Source organism: Eulemur rufifrons, chromosome 16 (assembly GCF_041146395.1).
Source record: "Eulemur rufifrons isolate Redbay chromosome 16, OSU_ERuf_1, whole genome shotgun sequence".
In the NCBI taxonomy this organism is placed as follows: domain Eukaryota; kingdom Metazoa; phylum Chordata; class Mammalia; order Primates; family Lemuridae; genus Eulemur; species Eulemur rufifrons.
In genome coordinates this window covers 12,531,302-12,556,954 of record NC_090998.1, presented here as the reverse complement: position 1 = coordinate 12,556,954, position 25,653 = coordinate 12,531,302, and the positions used below count along the sequence as shown (strand labels likewise).

The following is a 25,653-nucleotide window of genomic DNA, read 5'->3' as shown; positions in this document are numbered from 1 at the left end:
TTTTTACAACTGTGTGCTTATACAGACATCTTGTAATAGTACCGTGAAACAGACAATTGGAGATGTCTCTGAAGATATTTTATTTTATTTTCCATAAAAATATCATTGTACAATGCTCTTCAGAGAGAAAAGTTCCTTCAATGCTCCCAAAATACCATGTGGTTTAATAGTAATCGTCCTCCTTTTAAAAACTAAATATGTAATTGATAATAAAGCAACTGATTTCTTGTGAAATATAGCATTTATGTTTTCAAATCTTCTTTGCCTTTAAATTAACTAAAGGTAAGTCCAGTTTAAACCTATACTTTTTGTAATTAGCCAAATCAAAGCTATCATAATTCAAAGATGATAAAATACTAAACAGTGATGCTGATAACTACTGTCAATTAGCTGGTAAACTGATATGAATCTGCTGTAATAAGATAGTTCTGATTTAGATATAATAGATTTTAGATAAAATAGAAAAATTTTTTAAAGAATTTCAACTATATACTGAAAGTCGGCCTGGTCAAACTTATTCCATATTATATTCAGTTGCTCTAATTTACAGCAGGTTGATGCTAAAATAATGACAGACTATGACTGGTCTAAATACAAATATATTTTCCCCCTTATCTTTCTTTGGGGAAAAAAAGGAAAAGAAAACATTCCTCTGTTTACTCAGAGAGCAAGGAGAACAGCATCTCCTGAACTCCCTGATTCTCTCGGCCTTCTTGTTACCAAGGTGAGTGCGAGGTGGCAGGATTTCAGTACGCTGCTTCTTAACTGGGAGGGGCAGGAAACGCTCCAGCTGTTTTAATCAGTGACATTTATGAACACGCTTCAAAGTGGCCAAAGTGTGCAACCAGCACAATACCCGAAACAATCAAAACATTCCTTTTTAAGACCAAGGAACTTTCCCTTGGTTTGATCTACTCCAAAATACCAAATAGAGAGGTTTAGGAATAAACTCAAATGAATTGTAATTAACCTTCCCCCAAATTACACATCCTCTACCTGAGGACAAAATCACTACTCTTGTAAAGATACTGAGGTTGGGGGAGGAAGCTCAAATGACCCTGTAATTTAGAATTACAACCAGAGAAGAAATACTTCAAGCACAATAGAGACATTCCATCGAAGAGCCACATTCGTCTTGGAATGTTTACTTTGAAAACAACTCTTCTGGGGAATTCAAAAGGTACTGAACAAAGCAACATAAAGTCTTGGGTTGTTTTGCAAAATAAAAATATACAATTGAGTAGACCAGATGGCAAAAACATACCCAATTACAATCTAAACACTATATTTAAAACACTTAAATTTTGAAGGCCTGAATATCAACAATCCTTAATCTACTTCTATTTATGATCCTAAAAAGACATTAAATACTCTTAAACCCCCAATCTTCCAAAACACAGAGAGACCCAACAAGCTGGGCTAGTGGTTTATCAGTAGTCACACACAACTAGACTGAAGTAAATTAGAGATTGCAACCTATACACAAGAGGTCTTTAGGAACTCAGGCTAAGGGGGCACTTTATTCAAATGCGCAGCCTGAGAGAAGGGGGAAAAGTACCTCATAATCTTCAGCTATGTGGTCCATCTCATCTTCTACCTCAAAGAAAATCTCGATTATGGTGCCTCCTCTTAAACTGCCAGTTTATAACAAAACACATTTTGTTTGAAAGCCAAATAGTCGCTTCATTAGAGTGAAGAACAATTATAATTTAGCAGCAATAGAAAACATGACTCCTGTTTTAACCATGGCAAAGAGAAGAGAGGGTGATAAAGTATCTCACTGGGGAAATCAAAAGCTTCCAAAGTCTGTCTGAGTGTATCATGTTATGACCTTGATTCCTCAACCATCACTCCATTTGGTGGTCAGGAAGAAAGTAAACGTAGCTGTGATGGGGACTGGAAAGAGCTACTCTGCCCTTCTGCGCCTCTGGCCAGGCCCACGAGCTGCGGTGCTGTGCACGGCTTCAGCTTCAGTGCTTCACTCCACAGCGGAGGCATAGCCAGGGCTGACCCAGATGCATGCCCAGTATGCTTCTTGCTGGCTCAGACACATTCATAAGGAAATTCTTGGCAGGGAAGAAACTAAGTGGTCTGGTTATGGCTACAGCCATAGATCTACCAGCAATTTGTCCCTTGTGTTGTTTCAGATCTCAAGGCAGAAGCCCTAATCTCAGCACCTAGTTTCATCCTATTTTCTTCAGAAAAATCCTCCGATTTACTTGAGTACACAGGAAAATGTGTGTGAACATTCACTCGTATCCTCCCCACATACATGTACAGACATACAATAGAAACACATACGTACATACGCTAGGTTGTCAAGCTAATGTGTGCTGCTGAAATGCCTGAAAGGTTACTTCTCACTTAAAAATAAAATTTGACAAATTATTCTCCAAGTATGGATTTGGCCCTAGCAAACTTTTATAAATATAGTTGAAGACAGCAAAAAAAAGTTTTAAATAGAGGCTGTCTTGAGAGTTTTCCTGATAGATTTCGTTAACGTATATTATTTAAAACAGGCATGTCATTAAGGATTATAAAAATAGAAATGTATATATTTGTTAATACATATTCACAGCTTATGCTGGAATGGCTCACAGGAGAAATCATGGTTCATGCAGAAAATAAACGTTGCTCAAGTAAATATAAAGATATACGATTAGGTCCATAAAGGCTGAGAACTTACAGTCAGTAATCAGCTCATTTGGTTTCTCTTTGTAGGGCAATCAAAAACAGAAAAGGAGGTGACACCTAAACACACTTACACGTATAATTACATGAATTACATGGAAAGAATATAAATTAACCATTAAAGCAATGTGGAGCTAAGGTGCAAAAATATAATCTTCACCCATTTTTCTCTACTCGTGTTTTCAAGCATCACAACATGTTAAATGTCATGGGTGGCAATACCAACCAAAACAAGCCTGAATGTTTATAAATTTTCTAAATGTTGAAAGTTAAAGCAAGATCCTTTGAGAACTATGATCAAACATTTTGGTAGAAACTGCAGATTTACAGAGATGACTACTGAGCAGTAGGTAGTAAATGGAGCCAAGAAGTACGCTCTTGCCCATCCGTCCTCCATGGGAATCAGGATATTGCCTTCAGTCACTGACTCATTGTTTCATATGATCTTCACCCTGAAAAATAAAGTTACCAATGTAAGAATTTTTTTTGTTCTCTGAGACAGAGACTCCATCTCCTTGGGTTGAGTGCCGTGGCATCATCGCAGCTCACTGCAACCTCAAACTCTTGGGCTCAAGCGATGCTCCCGCCTCAGCCTCCCAGAGTGCTTGGATTGCAGGTGTGAGCTACAGCACCTGTAGGAATGTTTTTAAAGTCAATGAAGTTTGGTAAATCTGTTTTTAAATGTATGAAATTTTTTCAGTTTAGTATCTACAGGAAGGCTACTTTTTAAAGATACAGTCTGAAAGAAAAAAGAGCTGATTTGGCTTTTCTTATTAATTTAGATTAAGGTAAATATTACCTTACCTAGGAAAAGTTATCAAAAAGCCAATTTCTTCAATTTTATATAAAATTTCTAAAAGATAATTTATGACATTTCCTTATAACTATTTCAAGTGCTCCCAGAGTAATCACAGCAATGAAGAAATCAACACATGACATCTTCATTGTAAAATCTTTCCAGTTTCTTCAAAAAGTGGTGCTGGGATAACTGGATACCCACATGCAACATGAGGACTCCTACCTCACACCATGTAGAAAAATTAACTCAAAATGAGTCAACAAATAAAAGAGCTAAAGCCATAAAATTCTTTGAAAAAAACATAGTGGTAAATCTTCATGACCTTGGATTTGGCAATGGAGTCTTAGATATAACACCAATAAGTACAGGTGACAAAATAAAAAATAGATAAATTGGACTTCATAAAAATTAAAATCTTTTGTGCATCAAAGGACATTCATTATCAAGAAAGTGAAAAATCAGCCTAGAGAATGGGAGAATATGAGAAAATATCTGCAGATCATGTATCTGATAAGGTTCTAGTATCCAGAATAAATAAAGAACTCTTACAACTCTACAATAAAATGAAAAATAACCTAATTAAAACATGGGCAAGGGACTTAGACATTTCTCCAAAGCAGATATATATGGCCAAGAAACACATGGCAAGATGCCCAACATTATTAGTTATTAGGGCAATGCAAATCAAAACCACAATGAGATACCACTTCATACCCACCAGGATGGCTACAGCTTTAAAAAGTGGAAAATAAGGGTTGGTGAGATGTGGAAAAATTGAAACAGTCATACATTGGTGGTGGGGATGTAAAATGTTTCAGCCACTGGGGAAAATAGTTTGGCAGTTCCGCAAAAAGTTAAACATAGAATTACCATATGACCCAGCAATTTGACTCCTAGGTATATATCCAAAAGAATTAAAAATAGGTATGCAAACAAATACACTATGCACACATTCATAACATGACTATTTACAATAGCCAAAAGGTAGAAACAAATGTTCATCAATGGGTGAATGGATCAACAACTGTGGTAAACATGTACATAGAAATATTATTTGGCCATAAAAAGGAACATAGCACTGATACATGCTACAGTGTGGATGAACCTTATGCTAAGTAAAAGCAGCCAGGCACAAAAGGTCACATCCTGTATAAATTCTGTTTATATGAACTATCCAGAATAGGCAAATCCATAGAGAGAGAAGCAGATTCATGGTTGCCAGGGGCTGGGGGTGGGGAGAGGATAATGGGGAACAATTGCTTAATGGGTTCAGGCTTTTCTTTTGGGGTGATTAAACGTTTTGTAAGTAGATAGAGGTGGTGGTTGTACAACACTGTGAATGTACTAAATACCTCTGAGCTGTACTTTAAAATGCTTAATTTTATGTTATGTGAATTTCACCCCAATTTAAAAAAATCCTTACAGGATGGGCTAGAAAGAGCCTAGGCTAGATGCGGACAAGTTCTACCATTGTAGCTGTGTGACCCTGGGCACCTTACCCAGCCCCTCTGCTATTTCTTCATCTATAAAATAAGAAGTGTAATTCCTTAACACAATTACTGGAAGAAATATTTAAGATAAATATGAATGAAAGTCCTTTGTAAACCATAAATCAAAATGCAAATAAAAGCAGTATTATTAACAAAAACTAGATTAGTGCCATTCCTATTTATGGACTAAGTCTACTTAATAAAAAAATTTCCATAATTTATCAGTTGCTCTTTATAGACTGCATTTAAAATGCATTTTAATATTTAGAATGTAATGCCATTTCACATATTAGTGTATAATGAATGACATCAACATTTTATTTAAAGACATACTAAGGAGAGTAGTAGAAACTCTGTCTTGAGAGACTCCCTTAAATATAAATTCTCCCATGGATTGTACTCACAGGAATTGCTATTAGCGTCTGTCTTCCCAGCCTTGGTATGCCTGCTTGAGTTCTGCTGAGATTTGCTCTGCTCTTCTCCAGTGAGTAAGGCCTTTATTTCAGAAGGGATTTTTCCTTGGTCCATTGCCATACACCACTGCTTGTACTGAAATGTGTAAAATACATTTAAGCAAAATTTTACTCCTCAGAGTTCACAAACCACTGGTAGAAATCCTGGTCATAAGAACTCTCATGACCAGCGATCAAGGTGGCTGCTGGGAATCCTACCTTCCATGGTGTTACTATTACCTATTTATAACCTAGGATGTATGTGCATCTTTCAGAAGAGGGTGAAAAAACTGCTGTTGAATCTTCTTGTGATGTTCTGGAGTGTTGCTCAGATTTAAAAGGCCCCTCTAGTTAAAAGAATATCTCCTCACAATGTGCCACTAATTAGAATTTTTCTCTTTTTTATAGTGGTCACAGTATTATTTGTACTCCCAAAATAAAGAAATAAGTTATAGTAAAATCCTTTCTCTTTTTCACAATTATTAAACATCTACTATCTGCCAGAGTGTATACTAGGGACTTTGGGGGTATACACAGATGAAGCAGATCAAAGATTCTGCCCTCAAGTGGCTTACACTGAAGAAGGTAAGAAATAATTTATGGTATAGGTCAAATTCAAAATCCCTCTCTTCATGTCCCAATCTTATTCTCTTACTTTCTAAAAACCTGAGGTAGCCTGTCTGTTTTGTAATGATCATGGTAGTACCATCTCTCTCTACTCCTACCTGTCGTCACCTCCTCCCCGAGCTCACAGTAATGAAGTTTCAATTCTGTTTCATCTACTCTCTTACATTTCCACAGCTACTACCCAAGTCTGAATGAATGAATGAATGAATAAAAAAATAAATAAATTCACTTAAACACAAATGGTATGCCATGCATAGTTACATATTGTTATGTTGCTTTTTCTACTTAGCTATATATTGTGAATACCTTTCTACATTAGTAAATATATATGTGCATTGTGATTTTTACTGGCTCCAAAGTAATCAATCCCATATATGAATATACTATAAATTAGTTAACCAATCCTCTATTGTTACACATATGGACTATTTTCCATTTTCTTCTATCATAAATAATCCCTCAGTGAAATAGTCATGTACATTCCACTCCCACCAGCAGTGTATGAAAATGTCTATTTGTCCACATCTTGGCTAACAGATTAATATTCTTTATAATGTTTGCCAACTGGATAGGTGAAAACTGGTATCTTCATGTTTTAATGTGTTATTTCTTTGACTGCTAAGTTGAGGTTGATTTTTTTCATATATTTATCAACATTTTCTTACCATTTCCAGTTCCTCTCTGAGGGCACATATAGCTCTTTCTCGACTGGATACCAACTCTTCCAAATACTGATATCTCAGCTTTTTTCTGGCCCGGCATTCTCTTGCACTCTGCCGGCTCCTCTCAAGTTTTGCTTTCAAGTCAATTTTGGCTGGCTTCCGACCACGCTTACCGGGCTTCTTTACTTTGCCTCCAACCACCTTCAGTGAGAGAGGGAAGAAGTAATTTTGTTTTGTTTTGCTTAGTTCTGTGTATAGAAAAGTGACTATGGCTGCATGTTAGCAAAGAGAACATTTACAAATAATACAAAAGTGAAGTCTATGGAACTAAGAAAGCATAATCCCATCAAATGCTTTCTGGGTCTTTGCCTCATAATATTTTTTCTGATACTTTTGAAACCATGAATGTGAGAGAAGAAATAATGTAAGTTTTATTATTGATATTTATTCAATAATAGGGTTTAGTTTAACAGTAAACTATATAAATCATATGGAGCTGAATAATAAAAAACTAAAGATTGCTATTACATATTTTGTCTATGAAGATTTTTTATTGCATTGAGAAAATAATTCCAAAAGTGAAAAATCAATATTCAAAATTGTATGTTCATTATGATCTTATTATAAAACATTACATAGATGAAAGGAAGTAAACAAAGTCAGTAAGGATTTCTCTGATAGGTGTAATTATAAATAGCTTTTTTCTCATCTATTTTTTATGATTTTTAAATGTTTATAATTATGTGTATAAAATACACATTTTAATATAATATATACATTTTATATATTTTTATATGTATTATATATATAATTTCAAAATATATATGCACATACATATATACATACCCATATATATATATATATAAGTATTCAAAGCTATTTGGCTATAAATTCCCTCTTCAAATTTGTTGAGCCTAAATGTACACACAGGAAGTCCCTGAAATCTTCATGATATTTTCTCCTGCCTTTGGAAACCTATAATTATAACCCTAGACTGTCTTAGTAGATTTCTACCTGCTCCCACTGGTATCATAAAACATCCTCTCAATATCCCTGTTTGTTATTCATGTACCTGCTGAGGCACAATTATTAGGTGACTGGCAAAGTAATTTAATCTACTTCATTGTTTAGCTTTGAAACTTTCCCAAGTTCTTATATAAGATGTAACTATGAGGTAAAGATGATAAATTTTTTAATACATGAACCTGAACTTATACGTTAAATAAATGTTCTTTAATGCAATCACTTTGAAAGAGGGTACATCTATTCCAATGAGGCCACCATTCAAAGCTTTTTTAGAAAGTACCAGTGGAGCCAGTTTTCACAAGCCATAACAAAATATGTCTCATTATTCAGAGCTAATCCTTCTCTAAATTCCCAATCTGATTATCCACTTTACTTATCTGACAAGGTTCTGAATGATGTCTAGCTCTTTCTGAAAATCACCCTCAGAGAATAAGAATGTTACATTTTCAGTGTACTGGCAAGAATATTGCTAAGGCTTTAAAGGCAATTCTGAAAGAGAAAATGCAAAACTCAAAACACTGGTAAATCACTGGAATAAATGTAGAAGACTTCCTAGATAGTAAAACTCAAAAGGTCAATATTTGGATACAAAATATCTGATTTATTTGAAATCATTATTAGCATCACATTCACCATATAAAGATGAGATCTTAGTTAAGTATAACGGTTAGGTAAAGAAAACCAAAACCAGGCCGGGCGCAGTGGCTCACGCCTGTAATCCTAACACTCTGAGAGGCTGAGGCGGGAGGATCGCTTGAGGTCAGGAGTTTGAGACCAGCCTAAGCAAGAGCGAGACTCCGTCTCTACTAAAAATAGAAAGAAATTAGCTGGACAACTAAAAATATATAGAAAAAATTAGCCGGGCATAGTGGCGCATGCCTGTAGTCCCAGCTACTCGGGAGGCTGAGGCAGTAGGATCGCTTGAGCCCAGGAGTTTGAGACTGCTGTGAGCTAGGCTGATGCCACGGCACTCTAGCCTGGGCAACAGAGCAAGACTCTGTCTCAAAAAATAAATAAATAAATAAATAAATAGAAAGAAAACCAATGCAAATCAGCCACATTTACCAACCCTGTGTCATATCATGATGGCTAACAATTGTATTTAGCATTTTATGGGGTGGCTCTGACATGAGACAGATTATGGCCAAGGCTCTGGGGAAAAAAAAAAATCTGTCTTTCCACCACCACCACCTTAAATAAAAGCTAGCTGCTTCAGTACAACTCCCAAGTTAGTTTCAATTTTTCAAAAACTGGTCTTTTAAAGCTTTTCTATCCTGTATCGTCACCCTCTTTTTATTCCAACACAACAATATACATCTCAGGAAACTTTTCTTCAGAGCCAAATATTTGGTAGCAATTGTAAGATGATCTAGTTGATCTAAATATCACTATGGGTTAAATTTTAAATTATGCTTATATCTCATCAACTGCATAATTTTAATAAAATATTTTGAAATCATTCTATATTAAAAAATATATTTGCTATTGTTACAGTTTTTAAAAAGCAATATGTTATAGCATAAACTCATGTCTATAGTTAAATAAATGGATAATGAAATCTATTCTTCATGTAGTAAAATGAGTCATCAATCATACAACACTATAATCCAATACTTCATATATTCCTGTTTTTAATTAATTCAGGAGTGGGTGCCTTTGAGAAGCCAGCAAGAGAACACAGTGTACTTCATGGATTTGACTGATTTTTCAAACAAACCTAGCACAGTCATAAAAATATCACACAAAAGCTAGAACCCTTTGTTTAGTTTTCATGGTAGCAAAGTATTTAAATTGGAACTATTTTTTTATTAGAAAGTCATAGTAAATGAATCCAAGTTTCCTGTATTTTATGTCATCTTCTGTAAAATTACATTTAAAACCACATAACCACCACTTCCCTAGCTTAACTTTTTCTCAGTAATAGGCTCAATTTTTGGCTTTTGGTACCAGCTAACACCTCAAGTTTTTAAGAGAGTCAAGTACATCACAGGATTATTGCAATTTTTAAGTATAATAATGTATATGAGAGTACTTTCTAAAGAGAAAAATATCATACAAATGTAGGTTAGTATACTAGTTGCTGTAACAACTGAACTTTATATATTTCATAAGTCATAAAATTGAGGAACAGATAGGGGAAGTTAATTAGGAATAAGAAACAAGAACCAGAAGCTAAAACTAAAACCAACCCCACAAATTCCTTAATTATTCCTGAGCTAAAAGAAATTCTTACCAATTCATAAAATTTTCACAAACTCAATAACCACATTGTTCTGCTCTATTGTATTTCTTCTGTGAGGAAGCATATTAATATGGCTAAATAAAAGTGGTGATTTCATGCACCAATACAAACTCCAAAGAAAACTATGAAAATAATGTAGACATCTTGCTTTTTTTCCTATTCTAATTTAATTTCTATTGACATAGAGCCACATGAAAATTTAAATAGCTGGCTTTAAAACAGTATACCTCTTTACTCACTATCCATTTTTTATCTCTTTTTCTGTCCCATTACACATTTGTGAGCTGGGGATAGTAGACAATAAGGAAAACACTCAGAAGACCTGTCTGCCTACCCGCTACCACTAAGGAAAGAAATCTACCAGCAAGTGATTTTTTTCTTACCCTCCACAGAGAACTTCTTTCAGAAAGGTAGGATATTAAGGATGTCAGATTTCAGTAGGGCCTCTGAAATACTAAGTCTGTCTTCATTATATGTCATAAATGTTAAAGTCTATTGATAACAAACAAGTAAGAGTAAAGGTCCTACTTTTCTGTTAACTACATGTTTTAAACTATTTCTCTTATGAGACAAACTAAAACTAAAGGTCGTAACTTATAGAAAGTAAGCACCTGGGACTGTGTCATATAATTCTATCTTAATGTACAATAATAAGAATTTAATAAATATGACAGATAAAAAACAAAAGACATTTCTAAATAACCAATGGGTCAACAAATGATTATAAGGGAAATCAGAAAAATACTTTGAAATGAATGGAAAGGAAAATGCAGCATACCAAAACTTATGGGATGCAACGAAAGCATTGCTCAGAGGGAGCTGTACACACCTGTATTTAAAAAGAAGAAAGATTTTAAATGAATAACCTAAACTTCTGCCTTAAGAAACTAGCAAAAGAAGGGCAAATTAAAACACAAAGCAAGCAGACAGAATGTAATAATAAATAGCAGAGCAGAGATAAATAAAATAAAGAATGGAAACACAACAGACAAAATCAATAGACCCAAAAGTTGGTTTTTCAAGAAGATAAGATTCACCAACCTTTAGCTAGACTGTCCAAGAGAAAGAGAAAACTCAACAATACTAAAATCAGGACCAACAGAGAGGACATCATTATCAATCTTACAAAATAAAAAGTTACCAAAAAACCCTATAAAAACTGCATGCTAAAAAACTAGATAACCTAGATGAAAAAGAGAAATTCCTAGAAAAACACAAAGTAGCAAAATAGACAAGAAGAAATAGAAAATCTGAATAAACCTATAGGAAATAATTAGTAATAAAAAAATTTCCCACAAAGAAAAGTCCAGGTTCAGGTGACTTCTGGTGAATTTTACCAAATATTTAAAGAATTAACATTAATCCTTCACAAACTCTTCCAAAAAGTGGAAGAGGTAAGAACATATCCAACTCATTCTATGAGGCCAACATTTGCTTGACACCAAAACCAAACAAAGATATCATAGGGAAAGAAAACTAGAGACCAACATGTCTTGTGAATATAAATTCAAAAATCCTCAATAAAATAATAGAAGACTGGTACTAGCAGCATATAGAGGATTATACACCATGACTACGGGGGATTTATCCCAGGAATAAAGGTTGGTTTAACATCCAAAAATCAATTGCTATAATACACAGTATCAACAAAAAGGAAAAAAGAGGACAAAAACTGTGTGTTCATTTCAATAGACTTAAAAAAAAAGAACTTAACAAAGTCGAGTACCCTTATGTGATAAAAACACTTAACAGGCCGGGCGCGGTGGCTCACGCCTGTAATCCTAACACTCTGGGAGGCCGAGGCGGGTGGATCGCTCGAGGTCAGGAGTTCAAGACCAGCCTGAGCAAGAGCGAGACCCCGTCTCTACTAAAAATAGAAAGAAATTATATGGCCAACTAAAAATATATAGAGAAAAAATTAGCCGGTCATGGTGGTGCATGTCTGTAGTCCCAGCCACTCGGGAGGCTGAGACAGGAGGATCGCTTAAGCCCAGGAGTTTGAGGTTGCTGTGAGCTAGGCTGACGCCACGGCACTCACTCTAGCCTGGGCAACAAAGTGAGACTCTGTCTCAACAAAAAAAAAAAAAAAAAAACACTCAACAAAAACAAACTAGGAATATAGGAACAGAAGGGAACTTCCTCAGTTTGATAAAGGGCATCTATGGAAAACATCATACTTAATGGTGGAAGACTGAATGCTGAGGAACAAGACAGGGATCTTGTTTCTTTCATCACTTCAACATAATACTAGCAAGAAAAAGAAACAGAAGTCATCCAGATTGGAAAGGAAAAAGTAAAACTATCTCTGTTTGAAGATGACATGATCTTGTATTTAGAAAATCCAGGCTGGGCACGGTGGCTCACGCCTGTAATCCTAGCACTCTGGGAGGCCGAGCAAGTGGATTGTTTGAGCTCAGGAGTTCGAGACCAGTCTGAGCAAGAGTGAGACCCTGTCTCTACTAAAAATAGAAAGAAATTATACGGACAACTAAAAATATATATAGAAAAAATGAGCCAGGCATGGTGGCGCATGCCTGTAGTCCCAGCTACTTGGGATGCTGAGGCAGGAGGATCGCTTGAGCCCAGGAGTTTGAGGTTGCTGTGAGCTAGGCTGATGCCATGGCACTCTAGCCTGGGCAACAGAGTGAGACTCTGTTTCAAAAAAAAAAAAAAGAAAAAGAAAATCCAAAGGAAACTAGTAGGGCTAATAAATGAGTACAGCAAGGTTGCAGGATATAAGATCAATATACAAAAATCAGTTGTGTTTCTATGTACTATCAATGAGCGATCTGAAAATTAAATTAAGAAAAGAATTTCACTTACAAGAACATAAAAAGAATAAATTTAACATAAGATGTGCAAGATGTATACCCTGAAAACCATAAAACATCACTGAAAGAAATTAAAGAAGATCTAATAAATGAAAAGGCATCCCATGTTAATTTGTTGAAACACTTAATATTTCTAAGAAGGCAATATTCCCCAAACTGATCTACACTTTCAAAAAAATTTCTGTCAAAATCCAGGTTATGCTGGGCGCAATGGCTCACACCTGTGATCCTAGCACTCTGAGAGGCTGAGGTGGGAGGTTCGCTTGAAGTCAGGAGTTCAAGACCAGCCTGAGCAAGAGCAAGACCCCCATCTCTACTAAAAATAGAAAAAAATTAGCTGATTGTGGTGGTGCTCACTTGTAGTCCAGCTACTGGGGAGGCTGAGGCAGGAGGATCCCTTGAGCCCAGAAGTGTGAGTTTTCTGTGAGCTAGGCTGATGCCATGGCACCCTAGCCCGAGCGACAGAGCAAAACACTGTCTCACAAAAAAAAAAAAAAAAAAAAAAAAAAACAGACAAGGTAAAAACACAACCCACAGAATGGGAGAAAATATTTGTAAATCACACATATGATAAGGGATTTGTATCTAGAATTATAAAGAACTCTTACAACTCAATAAGAAGACAACCCAATTCAAAATGGGGGGCAAAGGATTTGAGTAGACATTTCTCCAAAGAAGATATACAAATGTCCAACAAGCAAATTTTTTAAATGTTCAACATCATTAGTCATTAGGGAAATGTGAATCAAAACCACAAGATATACCACTTTGTACCCACTAGGATGGTTATATAATCAAAAAGCCAATAACAAGTGTTGGTGCGGATGTGGAGAAACTGGAACCCTCATGCACTGCTGGTGGAAATACAAAATGGTCTGGCTGCTTTGCAAAACAGTTTGGCAGTTCCTCAAAAAGTTAAACATAAAGTTACCATATAACCCAGCAATTCCACTTCTAGTATATTCCAAAAAGAAATGAAAACCTATGTCCATACTAGAACTCGTATATGAATGTTCACAGCACCATTATTCACAATAACTAAAAAGTAGAAACAACCCAAATGTCCATCAACTGATGAATATATAACAAAGTGTGGTATATCCATACAAAGGGACATTATTCTGCTCAAAATGAAGGAAGTACTGATACGTGATACAACATGGATTAACCTTGAAAAGATTATGCTAAGTAAAAGAAGTCAAATACAAAAGGCTACACATTGCATGATTCCATTTACATGAAATGTCTAAAATAGGCAAATGTATAGAGACTAAATTAATTAGTGGTTTCCTAATTGCTGAGAAGAGGAAGGAAAGAATGGGGAGTGCCTGCTAATGGGTCCAGGTTTTTTTTTTTTTTTTTAAAGTTAATAAGACTTAGTACAGTGTTCCCATATTATCCCTCTCTCTCTACTCTCAGTTTCCCCTCTTATTAACATCTTGCATTAGAGTGGCACATTTGTTACAACTGATGAGCCAATACAGATTTATTACAACTGAAGTTTATAGTTTACATTAAGGTTTACTCTTGGTGTTGTCTGTTCTATGGGTTTTGACAAATGCATAATGCCACTTATCTACCATTACAGTGTCACACAGAGTAGCTTCACTGCCCTAAAAATCCCCTATTCCTCCCTCTCCTGAAAGTCTGGCAATCATTGGTCTTTTTACTATCTCTATAGTTTTGCCTTTTCCAGAATGGCTTCTTTTACTTAGTAACATGCATTTAAGTATCCTCCATGTTTTTTTGTGTTTTCATAGCTCATTTCTTTTTATTGCTGAATAATATTCCATTGTATGGATGTGCCATAGTTTGTTTATAGGATTGTCTTTTTGGGGTGACAAAAATATTCTAGAATTAATAGTGATGATCATTGCCCAACTCTGTGAATATACTAAAAATCACAGAATTGTATACTTTAAAAGGGTGACTTTTATGGTATGTGAATTCTTTCAATAAAGCTGTTATTTTTAAAAAAGACGTGGTTACCTAGTAAGCCTTAAAAAGCAAAAAGAATAGTAGAAGGGAACAATCAAGGTGGCACAGAGACACAGAATTTTATAAGGAGAAATATAAGGAGGACAGGGTCAAGCATAAGGGTCCTAATTCATGAGTTTAAAAGGTTGAGAATTAAGATAAAACTACTGGACTTAGCCAAGAGGAGGGTTGCTGATAATTCTAAAATTAATCATTAAAGTGAAAGACAAAATAAAAATCAGTATGCAAAGGCCTGAGGAAATTATGAATGGCCTAGGCTTCACAGTGAGCAGGTTTAACTTCCACAGAAAGAGAAGACATGATTGTAGTTGCATGCTCTTTAGGAGTTAATGCGCTAAAATGAGGAAGCCTTCAGCATCCAGACTAAATCCTATTCTACAGATTCTTAGACCGTTTTACTTCTTGTATTTCAGGAACGAACAGAACAAAAACTTAAATTCAGGGTGTGCACTCTGAACAAGGCCCTGGGCACTCAACATGTTATGTCATGTTATTTCACACCACCCCAGATGAGGTAAGCACTATTATCCTAGAAGGGAAAATTAATTCCTTTATTCAGCAACCATTTATTAAATACCCACTTTGTCCCAAACACTGTAAAATTCTTGGAGTATAAATATAAGACAATAGGCTACTTACCCGTAATACATTTAGACTAATGAAAAGCATCAGCCATGCAATAAATATCATTACAGAGTGCAGGATATCATTATATACAGGAACGCTGGTGGGGAAGGGATGTGTATACACACACAGATATGCATATGTGATCTCTTGATTTCATAGACGACAAAATTTTAGTCCAGAGACTTTTAGTGTCAGAGTAGGGACTAAAACTCAAGTCCCCAGATTTGTACCACAGCAACCTATAACATGCCTATTTCTGTCCATATTCTCAGGTAGGACTCATTAACCCGATCATATAATTCCCTGAAAATGTTCCAAAACAGATAGATGCTTTAAATGCACTGCTGTATTAATGCTATGTAGTCATTCATTTAATCCAACTCACTGTGACATTAGGCACCTGATTAAGGAGGGTGGTAAGGAGGTTACTAACAAACTTTTTCATTTTACGACTCCTTGAAGTTTCCCTCTGCTATTGTGACTCTCCAGGCCCACCTACTGAAGTCATGCCAATGTATTCCTCTATAAAATCTCTGATTTCTCTCTTCCACTCCTTTCCTACTACTTCAACACTAGTCAGGCCTCTGCTCACCGATTATTACAATAGATTCCCAGTAGGTCTCCGCCATCTCTCCTTTTCCTTCCCCACTTCCCTAGTCAATCCATCTTGCAAAGAGCTGCCAAATTAACCTTTCTTTTCAGCTTATGAAAATAACCTCAGTGTGTTTTTTCTTCACTGTAAAAAAAAGGTAACATCTGATCATTATAGATAGAATAAATTTTCTTTAGCAGCCCTTGGCCATGTCACCCTTGAGCTTAAGAGAAGACCCCTCGCTCAGCACTGCTAAATCACCATATCCAGTATATTATTAATGGTTTCTTGTGGCTGCTGTAACAAATTACCACAAATGTGGTAGCTTAAAGCAACAGAAGTTTGTCCTCCAGTTCTGGAGGACAGAAGTCTGGCAGGGCCGCACTCCTTCTGGAGGCCCCAGGGGAGAATCCATTCCTTGCCTTTTCTAGCTTCCGGTGGCCGTTAGCATTCCAGACTCTTGACTTGTGGCCACATCACTCTATCTGCCTCCATCCTCTGTGGTCACACTGCCCTTTCATCTGTCTAAGCTCCTTCTTTCTGCCATACTCCCATGGGGACACCTGTCATTGAATTTAGGGTCCACTTGGATAGCTGAGGATAAATCCCTCCTTTCAAAATCCTTAACTTAATCACATATTTTGCCATATTAAGGTCATATTCAATTTTTTACCACATAAGGTGATAATCACAGGTTCCAGGGATTAGGACACAGACATTTTTAGGGGCCACCATCTGGCCTACTCCATCCAGGCTCCCTCTCAGCAAGCCAATTTTCTCTTTCACTATGCCCAACAGGCACCCTCCATATCAAGTCATGCCAGTCTCCTTAGAGACCTCCAACCTGAACCCTATCCCTGCATTTTTACCCACAGCCACCATTTCTGTAACCGTTTTCCCTCTATCCTCCAAGCATCCAAAAAGGCAAATCCTGTGTTTTCTTTTTTTAAGATCAGCTCTAGCCCTCTTTCTCAGAAGCTCTTGCTGACAACCACTCTCTGCCCATGTATCATTTTTCTTCTCTAAATGTCTGGAACACAGAGTTGATATCACACTGAATTGTTATATTGTTTTTTTAAGTGGCCTTGCATATTTATGTTCTCTCTCCCCTGAGTAGTGTGAGCTCCTCAAGCACAGAAGCTGTTTTCTACTTGTTTTGCAACCCCCACAATATCTAGCACAGAGCCAAGGCAGTTAAGAGGCATTTATTAAAAGTGATAATTTGGCCAGACATGATGGCTCACACCTATAATCCTAGCACTTTGGGAGGCCAAGGGAGGAGGATCACTTGATGCCAGGAGTTTAAGACCAGCCTGAGCAACACAGTGAGACAAAAAATAAAATAAAAAAAGAATTAGTTGGATATGGTAGTGCATGCATGTAGTCCCAGCTACTTAGGAGGCTGAGGCAGGAGGATGGTTTGAGGTTGCAGTGATGTATGAAGATGCCACTGCACTCTAACCAAGGCAAAGGAGACCATGTCTCAAAAAACAAAACAAAACAAACAAAAACAAAAACAAACAAACAAAAAAAATCCTGATTATTTAATAAATAAATGAAAAGAAAAATTAGCAATATTTTGAAACTAATTTATAGGGATATAAAATCTGAAAAATCAACTAAGAACTCTTATTATTTTACTATACTTTTTGCACTTATTTATATCCTGATGCTCTAATTCTTAAGGCAACTTATAAAAGTTTCAAGTTGTTAAGTGTAAGAGAACTATTGTATTTACACGGAGTAGTACCAGCAGCCTCAGGAAAAAAGCAAGAGGGTTTGTTTTGCCTTTCTCTTAAAGACATAAAGTGAAAAGTGGTCTCCCATGGATTAAAGAAAAATAAGAAAGCCAGGCGTTGTAGCTTACACCTGTAATCCAAGCATTTTGAGAGGCTGAGGCAGTAGGATTGCTTGAAGCCAGGAGTTTAAGACTAGCCTGGCGACACAGTGAGACCCCATCTCTATTCACAAAAAAAAAAAAAGAAAAGAAAAGAAAGAAACAAGGAAAGAAAGAAAGTAGAAAAATTAGAGAGATGGGGTCTCAAACCCTAGACCTTCCCCTAGCCTCCCAACTGCTACTATTTTAAGCTAGAGCTAAGTATAACTTCATCTAAACATAATATTACACATATTTCAGCAATCCTCAAACTGTTACAAACTGACTCAGTAAAATGGTCTATACCTACTGTCTTCCCTTCTTTCCCACCCACTTCTTCCCCAACTGATAGATTGTGGCTTCTGCCCAGGCACTCCATTGAAACTGCTCTTGCTAGGTTTGTAAACAACCTCCTATTTTCCAAGTCAGATGGATACTTTTTCACTACTTATTTGCAGCCAGTCATCATAGCTCACCGCAATCTCAAACTCCTGGGCTCAAATGATCCTCCTGCCTCAGCTTCCTGAGTAGCTGGGACTACAGGTGTGCACCACCACACTTGGCTAATTTTTTATATTTTTAGTAGAGACGGAGTCTTGAGCTCTTGCTCAGGCTGGTCTCAAACTCCTGAGCTCAAGCAATCTTCCTGCCTCGGCCTCTCAGAGTGCTAGGATTACAGGCACGAGCCACCTCACCACCTGCTTCTTATTTTACCTGACTTTTTTTGTAGCATCTCACATTGTAGACTAAGTCCCCTTTTAAAAATCTCTCCACCCTTACTTAGATAGATGACATTACAGCCCTTTCTTCTGGTTCTCCTACATCACTGACATCTCTTTTTCAGTTTATTTTGCTGAGTCCTATTCGTCAGTCTTTTTTGATCATTTGTGAGTTTTCTGGGGCTCTCTTTAGCTCTTTCTTCTCTCCAAAGTCTTCATCCTTGAGGGATTTTATGCATGCTGCATCAACTGCAACCTACATTTTATAATCTCTAATATGGTCTTCAGGCCTTTCTTCTGAACAATCTGACCATGTTGGTGAGGAGTCAGAAAGGACCAGCATTTATTGAGAACTCATCATGTACTAAGTTCTTCTGGTATGGGCTCACATATATATCACATTTAATTCTCACAATAACTCAATAAGGTCCATATTAACACACCCAATCTCTATCTGAAGAAAGTAAATTCTGAAGATATTAAACAATCTGTCCAAAACCCTAACACTTTAAAAGGGTGGAAGTGAGATTTAAACTCAGGTCATAGACTATGTCAAAACCTATGTTCTTTCATAATTGGACCATCTGCCTTTTAGTCTTGTCCCAGTTCCTACATGTTTACCCTAATCCATTCTCCATATAGCCATTAGCATTTTTCTTCAAAAATATAAATCTGATTTTTGTCACCTCTGCTTTAAAAATCCTTCAATGACTCCCTGACAGCTATGGCCTTGGTTTTTGAACTTTAATAAACATATGAGACACTCAACTGGAGAGCCTGATAAAATTCAAATTCCCAGGCCCTATCCCCAGAGATTCTGATTCAGACGGTGTCTTCCACACTTTGAAAAGTACTGACCCAAATTTCTTAGCTAGTACCAGGCATATTGTACTCTGGCCCCTGATTATCTTTCCATCTTTATCTCTGACTACACCTCTACTTGTGCCGTATGCTGTAGCTCGGGGTCAGTAAATTACCACTCTGCTGGCAAGCCAAACACAGCTAGCTGCCTGCTTCTGTAAATAAAGTTTTATTGGAACACAGACATGCCCATTCATTACATTTTGCCTATGGCTGCTTTTGTGACACAATGGCAGAGTCGAGTAATTCCAACAGAGACCAATATGGTCCACAAATATTTACTATCTGGCCCTTTACAGGAAGTTTGTCAATCCCTGCCCGAGCTGTACCAAAATACTTACTTTGCCATGCAGTATGCTTTAGTACAGGATATGCCATCTTTCCTGTTTAGGGGCAGGAGACTCGTATTCTTTAAAGATTCATTCCTACTCTGTGAACTGGTATCTGACAGACCTTGACAATTAGGCACCCATTCTTAGTGCCCCAAAGCACTTTGCCTCTATTGTCCTCGCTCTTTACCTCACTATAGTGTAATTACTTTTCTATTTGTTTGCCTCACCCACTGAAATGTAAGCTCCCCAGGAATAGTCAGGAACTCTTCATCATCTTTGTGTCTCTACTGCCTAGCACAATGCCTGATACATATTAGGTGTGCAACAAATGTTTGATGAATTAATGAATAAATAAAATAACAAACTTTTCGGAAAACGTTAGAGAGCAAAACATTCTTAATAAGGTTATTTAAACTTAGATTTCAACTGGTTTCTGTAGTACTTAAATTACTCCTTGACTTTTAAACTATCTGTAGAGGTTCCCAAGTTAAAATGTGCATATAACCTAGACAGGAAAGGAAGACACATTAATATCTACTGTTAGAGATTTGTATAGTAGATGAGTTGGCTCTTCTGTCTTGGTCTTGAGGGAAGAGATGATGGAGTAAGAGGGCAGAAAAGCAGAAAATGTCTGGGCTACGTGGCACTGCCCAAGAAGGGTAGTTCCAACTGTAGCAGAGAATGGCTAAAGGCCAAAGGATAGGTCTGGGAATGTTGAAGAGATTTTTTTGGCCAAGTTAAAATTTTTTTTTAAGAACAAGCACTACTCAGAACTAGATAGAACAGAAGACTTTGGTGGGGGACAGGGAGGGTTTAAGGGGTAAGGAAAGTGTAAGAAACCTCATTTCCAGATAATCCTGTGTAGCACAAGGTGGAAAGGAAGTATGGAGGGAAACAGCAGCCCATATTAGCATATTGTGGCCAGTACCTGGTCCACTTTCTCATCATCCTCTCAACTGGAACTTGATGACTTAAACTGTCAGGCCGGGCAATACAGTATGGTGATCTTTTACCAGCTAACAGTCTATGGCAGGAACACATCTGGTTTAGGATATTCCAGTTTATTCATGTGTTCACTTGATAAACATAAAAGTCAAACATAAAATAAAAAAGAAGAACCTCTGTCTATGATCAAAGCCTCTGAAAACAACATGTTGCTATTTTCTTTGTAATTGAACACAGCAGGTCAAGAAGAGGCTTTTATCAAAACAAGTACTTTTCCTAGTGGTAGACATGCAGGTGGGGTCAGGGGACTACCTTTCTCACACCATGTAACAGCTAAGCGCAGAGCTTAAGTTCCTTTTATGTCCCATTCCACTGCCCCTGTCCCATTTGGGGCACAGTGAGGAGCAAAAGGTAGTGTTGGTGTAAACATGGCTGCAAATGTTATACAGTAGCATTCACCTAAGTATTATTAAAATGAGCATCTCAGGTACCTACTGCACTTTGCTAACGCCCAGGGGAGTCACTGCTAGGTAATATAATAATGATAACATTTCTTGAGAGCCTACTATGTGTTAGACTCTGTGCTAGATGCTTTATATGCATCACCTCTAATCCTCACTAAGCCTGTAAAGAAGGTATTGGCCTTATGTAACAGATAAGGAGGCCCGGCGAGATGGCTCATGCTTGTAATCCTAGCACTCTGGGAGGCCGAGGTGGGAGGATCCCTTGAGGTCAGGAGTTATAGACAAGCCTGAGCAAGAGTGAGACCCCATCTCTACTAAAAATAGAAAAATTAGCCAGGCGTCGTGGCGTGTGCCTGTAGTCCCAGCTACTCAAGAGGCTGAGGCAGGAGGATCACGTTGAGCCCAGGAGTTTGAGGTTGCAATGAGACTCTGTCTCCAAAAATAAAAATAAACAAAAAAAAAAACATACAGATAAGGGAGGCTCAGAAAGGTTAAAAAATTTAGCCAAGATTTTTTCCTTTCCAACCAGCCTAGTACATCTACTTGGTATTTGATTTCTGCTACTTAGCACTTTCCTAAGCCCCCATTTTTAGATGCCCAATCTACCTCTTGCTTTATTTTTCCCATTTGCTATTGTATGTATGCTCTGGCTGGTTTGCTCAACTGGAGCATGTTGATTAATAAACCCCAGGTACATAAGGGCAATCTCCTTAATATCACTCTGTTCCAATTCAGTTTAATCAGTATTAACTAGTACTCGATGCTGTAGTAGGCACAGCGTGAGATGCTTGGGAAGCAAAGCTGTACCTCCATTCAAATCTGTCTTGCTCTCGCTCCAGGAGGCTAGATGACAGTGTGGAGAACTCTCGGCAAACTCATTTATTGCTACCGATGAAAACAACTCATCATACAGAATCTTTATAAAGGGAGGCCTTCACAGCATCATCATCATCATCTGTTTCCTGGCCAGCTCATTCAAACACTACCTTTCTGTAACTGCTGCTCCTGCCCACTTTGTCCTCTTCCTGTTACCCTGGCCTTGCTGTCAGCCAGTTTGTCATCCTTTATGCTCTCACTGGCACAGCCACCACACTTCTAAGTCCCAACCCTCACCTCCTCTTATACTGAGGAAAACGGAATCAGAGACTCTGTGGCCCATATGCAATGTGAGGGAAAAGTGTGTTTTGTGTGTGAGTACGTCTGTACACACTAGGAGGACAATACAATTTTGCAGGATTATAACAACTAGGGCACAGAGAAAGGCATGGCTGGGAGCTGCCAAAGCCTTACTTAGGGCTGGTTCACACTGCCTGGCTGTTGAAGGAGTAGTCCAGTCTTGCCATACATGACATTTAAATATTACTCATCCACAACTACGGCACGCAAAGTGAAAGTAGTGTACTCCAGAGGCACTATCCATCCAGAGATACTGGAAATAAATTTTCTTTTTTGATAATCATTAAGGTTTTAAAAACTGATTTTTTTTAAATACTCTGGTAAAAACAATGAATTAATAAAGAATGAGAACTGAATTCATTTTGTTTGCCTGTGTACCCTATTGGAAGTAAGTTATAGATAGCCTACCCTCAAAACTTAACTTCACTCTTTTAGGCAAAACAAGGAAATCTTACATCCCCTCCTGCACCAGATTGCTAATTTTAGAAATAACTCCTATGTGATCTTATAGGTAAGTAAAATAACCCCAAATCATATGTATTTTTTCTTGAACTTATTTGAGATTATTGAAGACTTCAAGATGTTGTCAAATGTTTCAAAGGAAACAACTGAAAATTAGATGGAATATGCTTTGGGAGTCTCAAGAAGGAAAATAAAGAACAATATGTTCTTCTAGAATTCTTAAACAGCCATAACATTATTTTCTGGGAAAGATAATGGATACAGTATTCAGATTTAATTTCAAAATAAACACTGAAAGAGCAAGGTAGTGAAGACTTTTATGAAAAATTATTTTCTGATTTTTCTGGAGACTTTTCAGAAATGCCCCCTTCTATCTTGGAACTACCACTTCCTATTCAGAGGGATTTGCTACTTCACAAGCAATCTGTTCTTCTAGATGAGTCCCAGTTCCAGAGTACTGCACTGGACTTTCCCTTCTGTCATTCTTCTCAGAGCCTTCTGCATGAAGAGGAAGAAAAGACGATGAAGAATGAAACAAGGAGCCCAGAGAAGCTGGAAATTTTTTCAATCTCTCTGAGGATGTGTGAAACAAAAACTTTGCAGGAGCAAAGTTTTATGGATTAGTGGAGGGAAAAAGGGAACCCAAAGGAAAAAGCTATCATGAGGAGTATGCCAGAGACTGGAAAATAAGACTCTGGAAAGAAAAGGGAAGGACTGATTTTTACTTGAAAAATCAGCAAGATTTGAAAGTCTGATTCCTTAAAATAAAAAAGTCCAATTCCTAAACATCCTAAAACATCAATAAGTGAATCCCTGACCATCCCAATCTTCATGAAATAAAACTAAACAACACTGATGTGGGAAGCAATAAAGACGGAAAGGTTATAAACTATATGAATGAACCAATAATGAACATTATTACGTACGATCATAAGGCTAAGTGATTTGGATGGGGAAAGTGGGATGGTGACAGGATACTGACGTGTACTAAGAAGAAGAAATTCACTACTTTTCTTACAGAGGCTTTCTAGAGGTTAGATTCCTCTGGCCGAATAGCAACAGGAGCTTAGCAGTGTTCCAACCAACCACAGGAAAATAGCTGGGGGGGGTGGGAGGGAGTGAACTGATTAATGAATGGGGCATTGAGTAAGGGAGCCTGAGAGAAGAAAGGGGAATCGTCAAGGGAAATAGAGCTGGTTCTGGGCGCACTAATTAAGGTCCTCAAACTGGAGACAGGCTGGCAGGGAGGAAAAGAGGGCAAAAAGAAAAAGCACAGTAGTTTCTTGACTTATCGCAATAGGCAAGTCAAGGGCTGGGCTTTGCTCTACCTGGAAAAGGTGGCAAACAGGCTGCCCTGGGAGTGAAAAATTTCCATAGAAGAGGGCCCTTCCTGGAAAAACGCGGTGTTCCTTGAATTCCTGGCTGGGTTACCAACAGGCAACAACTGGAGAGGCGCAGGGATGTCTAAGGCAGGTGCTTTTGGGGTGTTGGCATGGACTACTTAGCTGAGGCTCAGCGGCAGGACTAGTTTTTAGCGAGAAGCAGGCGGCGGCGGCGGCGGCGGCAGCTGCGCGTGCAAACCACAAGACTTACCTTACTGTCATCCATCTCGGCAGACTGGCTGGCCCGGCCAGGCACTCCCTCCCCGGGCCCTCCCCCGGCTCAGCCGGCCCGGCCCGGCCCCCGCCCCGGGGAAGAAGGGGATATGGTTCTGACTGCCTCCTCCTCTCGCCTAACAGTTCGCTTCCCTGATGCCACAGTCACGGGGACGAGGGACCAGTTCAGGAATGGCAGAGCGGACCCTGGAGGCGGCCCCAATCGCCTCCCTTCGCCGCCGCCGCCTCCTCCTCCCCCTCCATGACAGTCTCTGGGTGTGTTTACAGACGCCCTGGAGAGCGGCCGAGACCGGAGAGTGGGCGGGAGCGCAGCACGCGGTGGCCTCTTCGGCTGCCATAGCACCGCGGCATTCTGGGGATTGTAGTTTTCCTCGTCGCAATCTCTGCGCAGCCGACTGGAAAGAGAACTACAATGTCCATACAGCCTCAGCCGGGGACGGATGTTTCCTTTTGCCCAAAGGCGCTGAGGAGGCGGGGAGGTGGGAGGTCCACGGGATGCGCGTTCTGATATTTTGGTACCGGAGTGTCAGCGGCCTGGCGGGGAAGGGAGGGAGTTTGGGGCCCTGTGGAGGCAGCCCTGAAGGTGGGGCCCTGGGAGCAGGTCCTCCTCTAGGACGCTGGGGAAACCCTGAAGGTTTTTTATTTAAAAAAACAAAAACTAAGAATGTAAAATGAATGGTACAGCTGCTTTGGGAAACAATTTGGCGGCGCCTCAGAATATTGGCCACGCCTAGGTATATCCCCAAGAGAAATACAAACTATGACTACACGAAAACTTGTACACAAATGTTTTCTTCTAGCACATTATTCATAATGGTCAAAAAGTGGAAACAACCCAAATGTCCCTCAATGGATGAATGGATAACCAATTGCGGAATATACATACAAAGAAATATTCAGCCATAAAAACGAATGGAGTACAGGCCGCAGGCCGCGCTGGGGCTCACACCCAGGCGCGAGAATCGCTTGAGCTCAGGAGTTGAGACCGGCCTGAGCAAGAGGAAGACCCCATCTCGCCAAAAAAAAAAAAAAAAAAAAAAAAAATTAGTCGGCTTGGTCGTGCGCAGCTGTAGTCCCAGCTACTCAGGAGGCTGAGGCAGGAGGATCGTTTGAACCCAGGGGTTTGAGGATGCAGTGAGCTGTCATGACGCCATTGCACTGTACA

The 25,653-nt window shown here is 38.3% G+C and overlaps 1 protein-coding gene across 1 annotated transcript; it reads right to left on the bottom strand.

The window, feature by feature from the left end:
* Positions 1-1,979: 1,979 nt before the first annotated feature.
* Positions 1,980-24,743, bottom strand: CREBL2 (cAMP responsive element binding protein like 2). The gene is made up of 4 exons (XM_069489279.1): positions 24,466-24,743; positions 6,725-6,922; positions 5,385-5,529; positions 1,980-3,143 (listed from the first exon to the last, which is right to left on the bottom strand). Exons 1-4 carry the CDS (start codon positions 24,478-24,480, stop codon positions 3,139-3,141), a joined length of 363 nt encoding a protein of 120 aa, XP_069345380.1. The 5' UTR covers positions 24,481-24,743; the 3' UTR covers positions 1,980-3,138.
* Between the last annotated feature and the right edge of the window lie 910 nt (positions 24,744-25,653).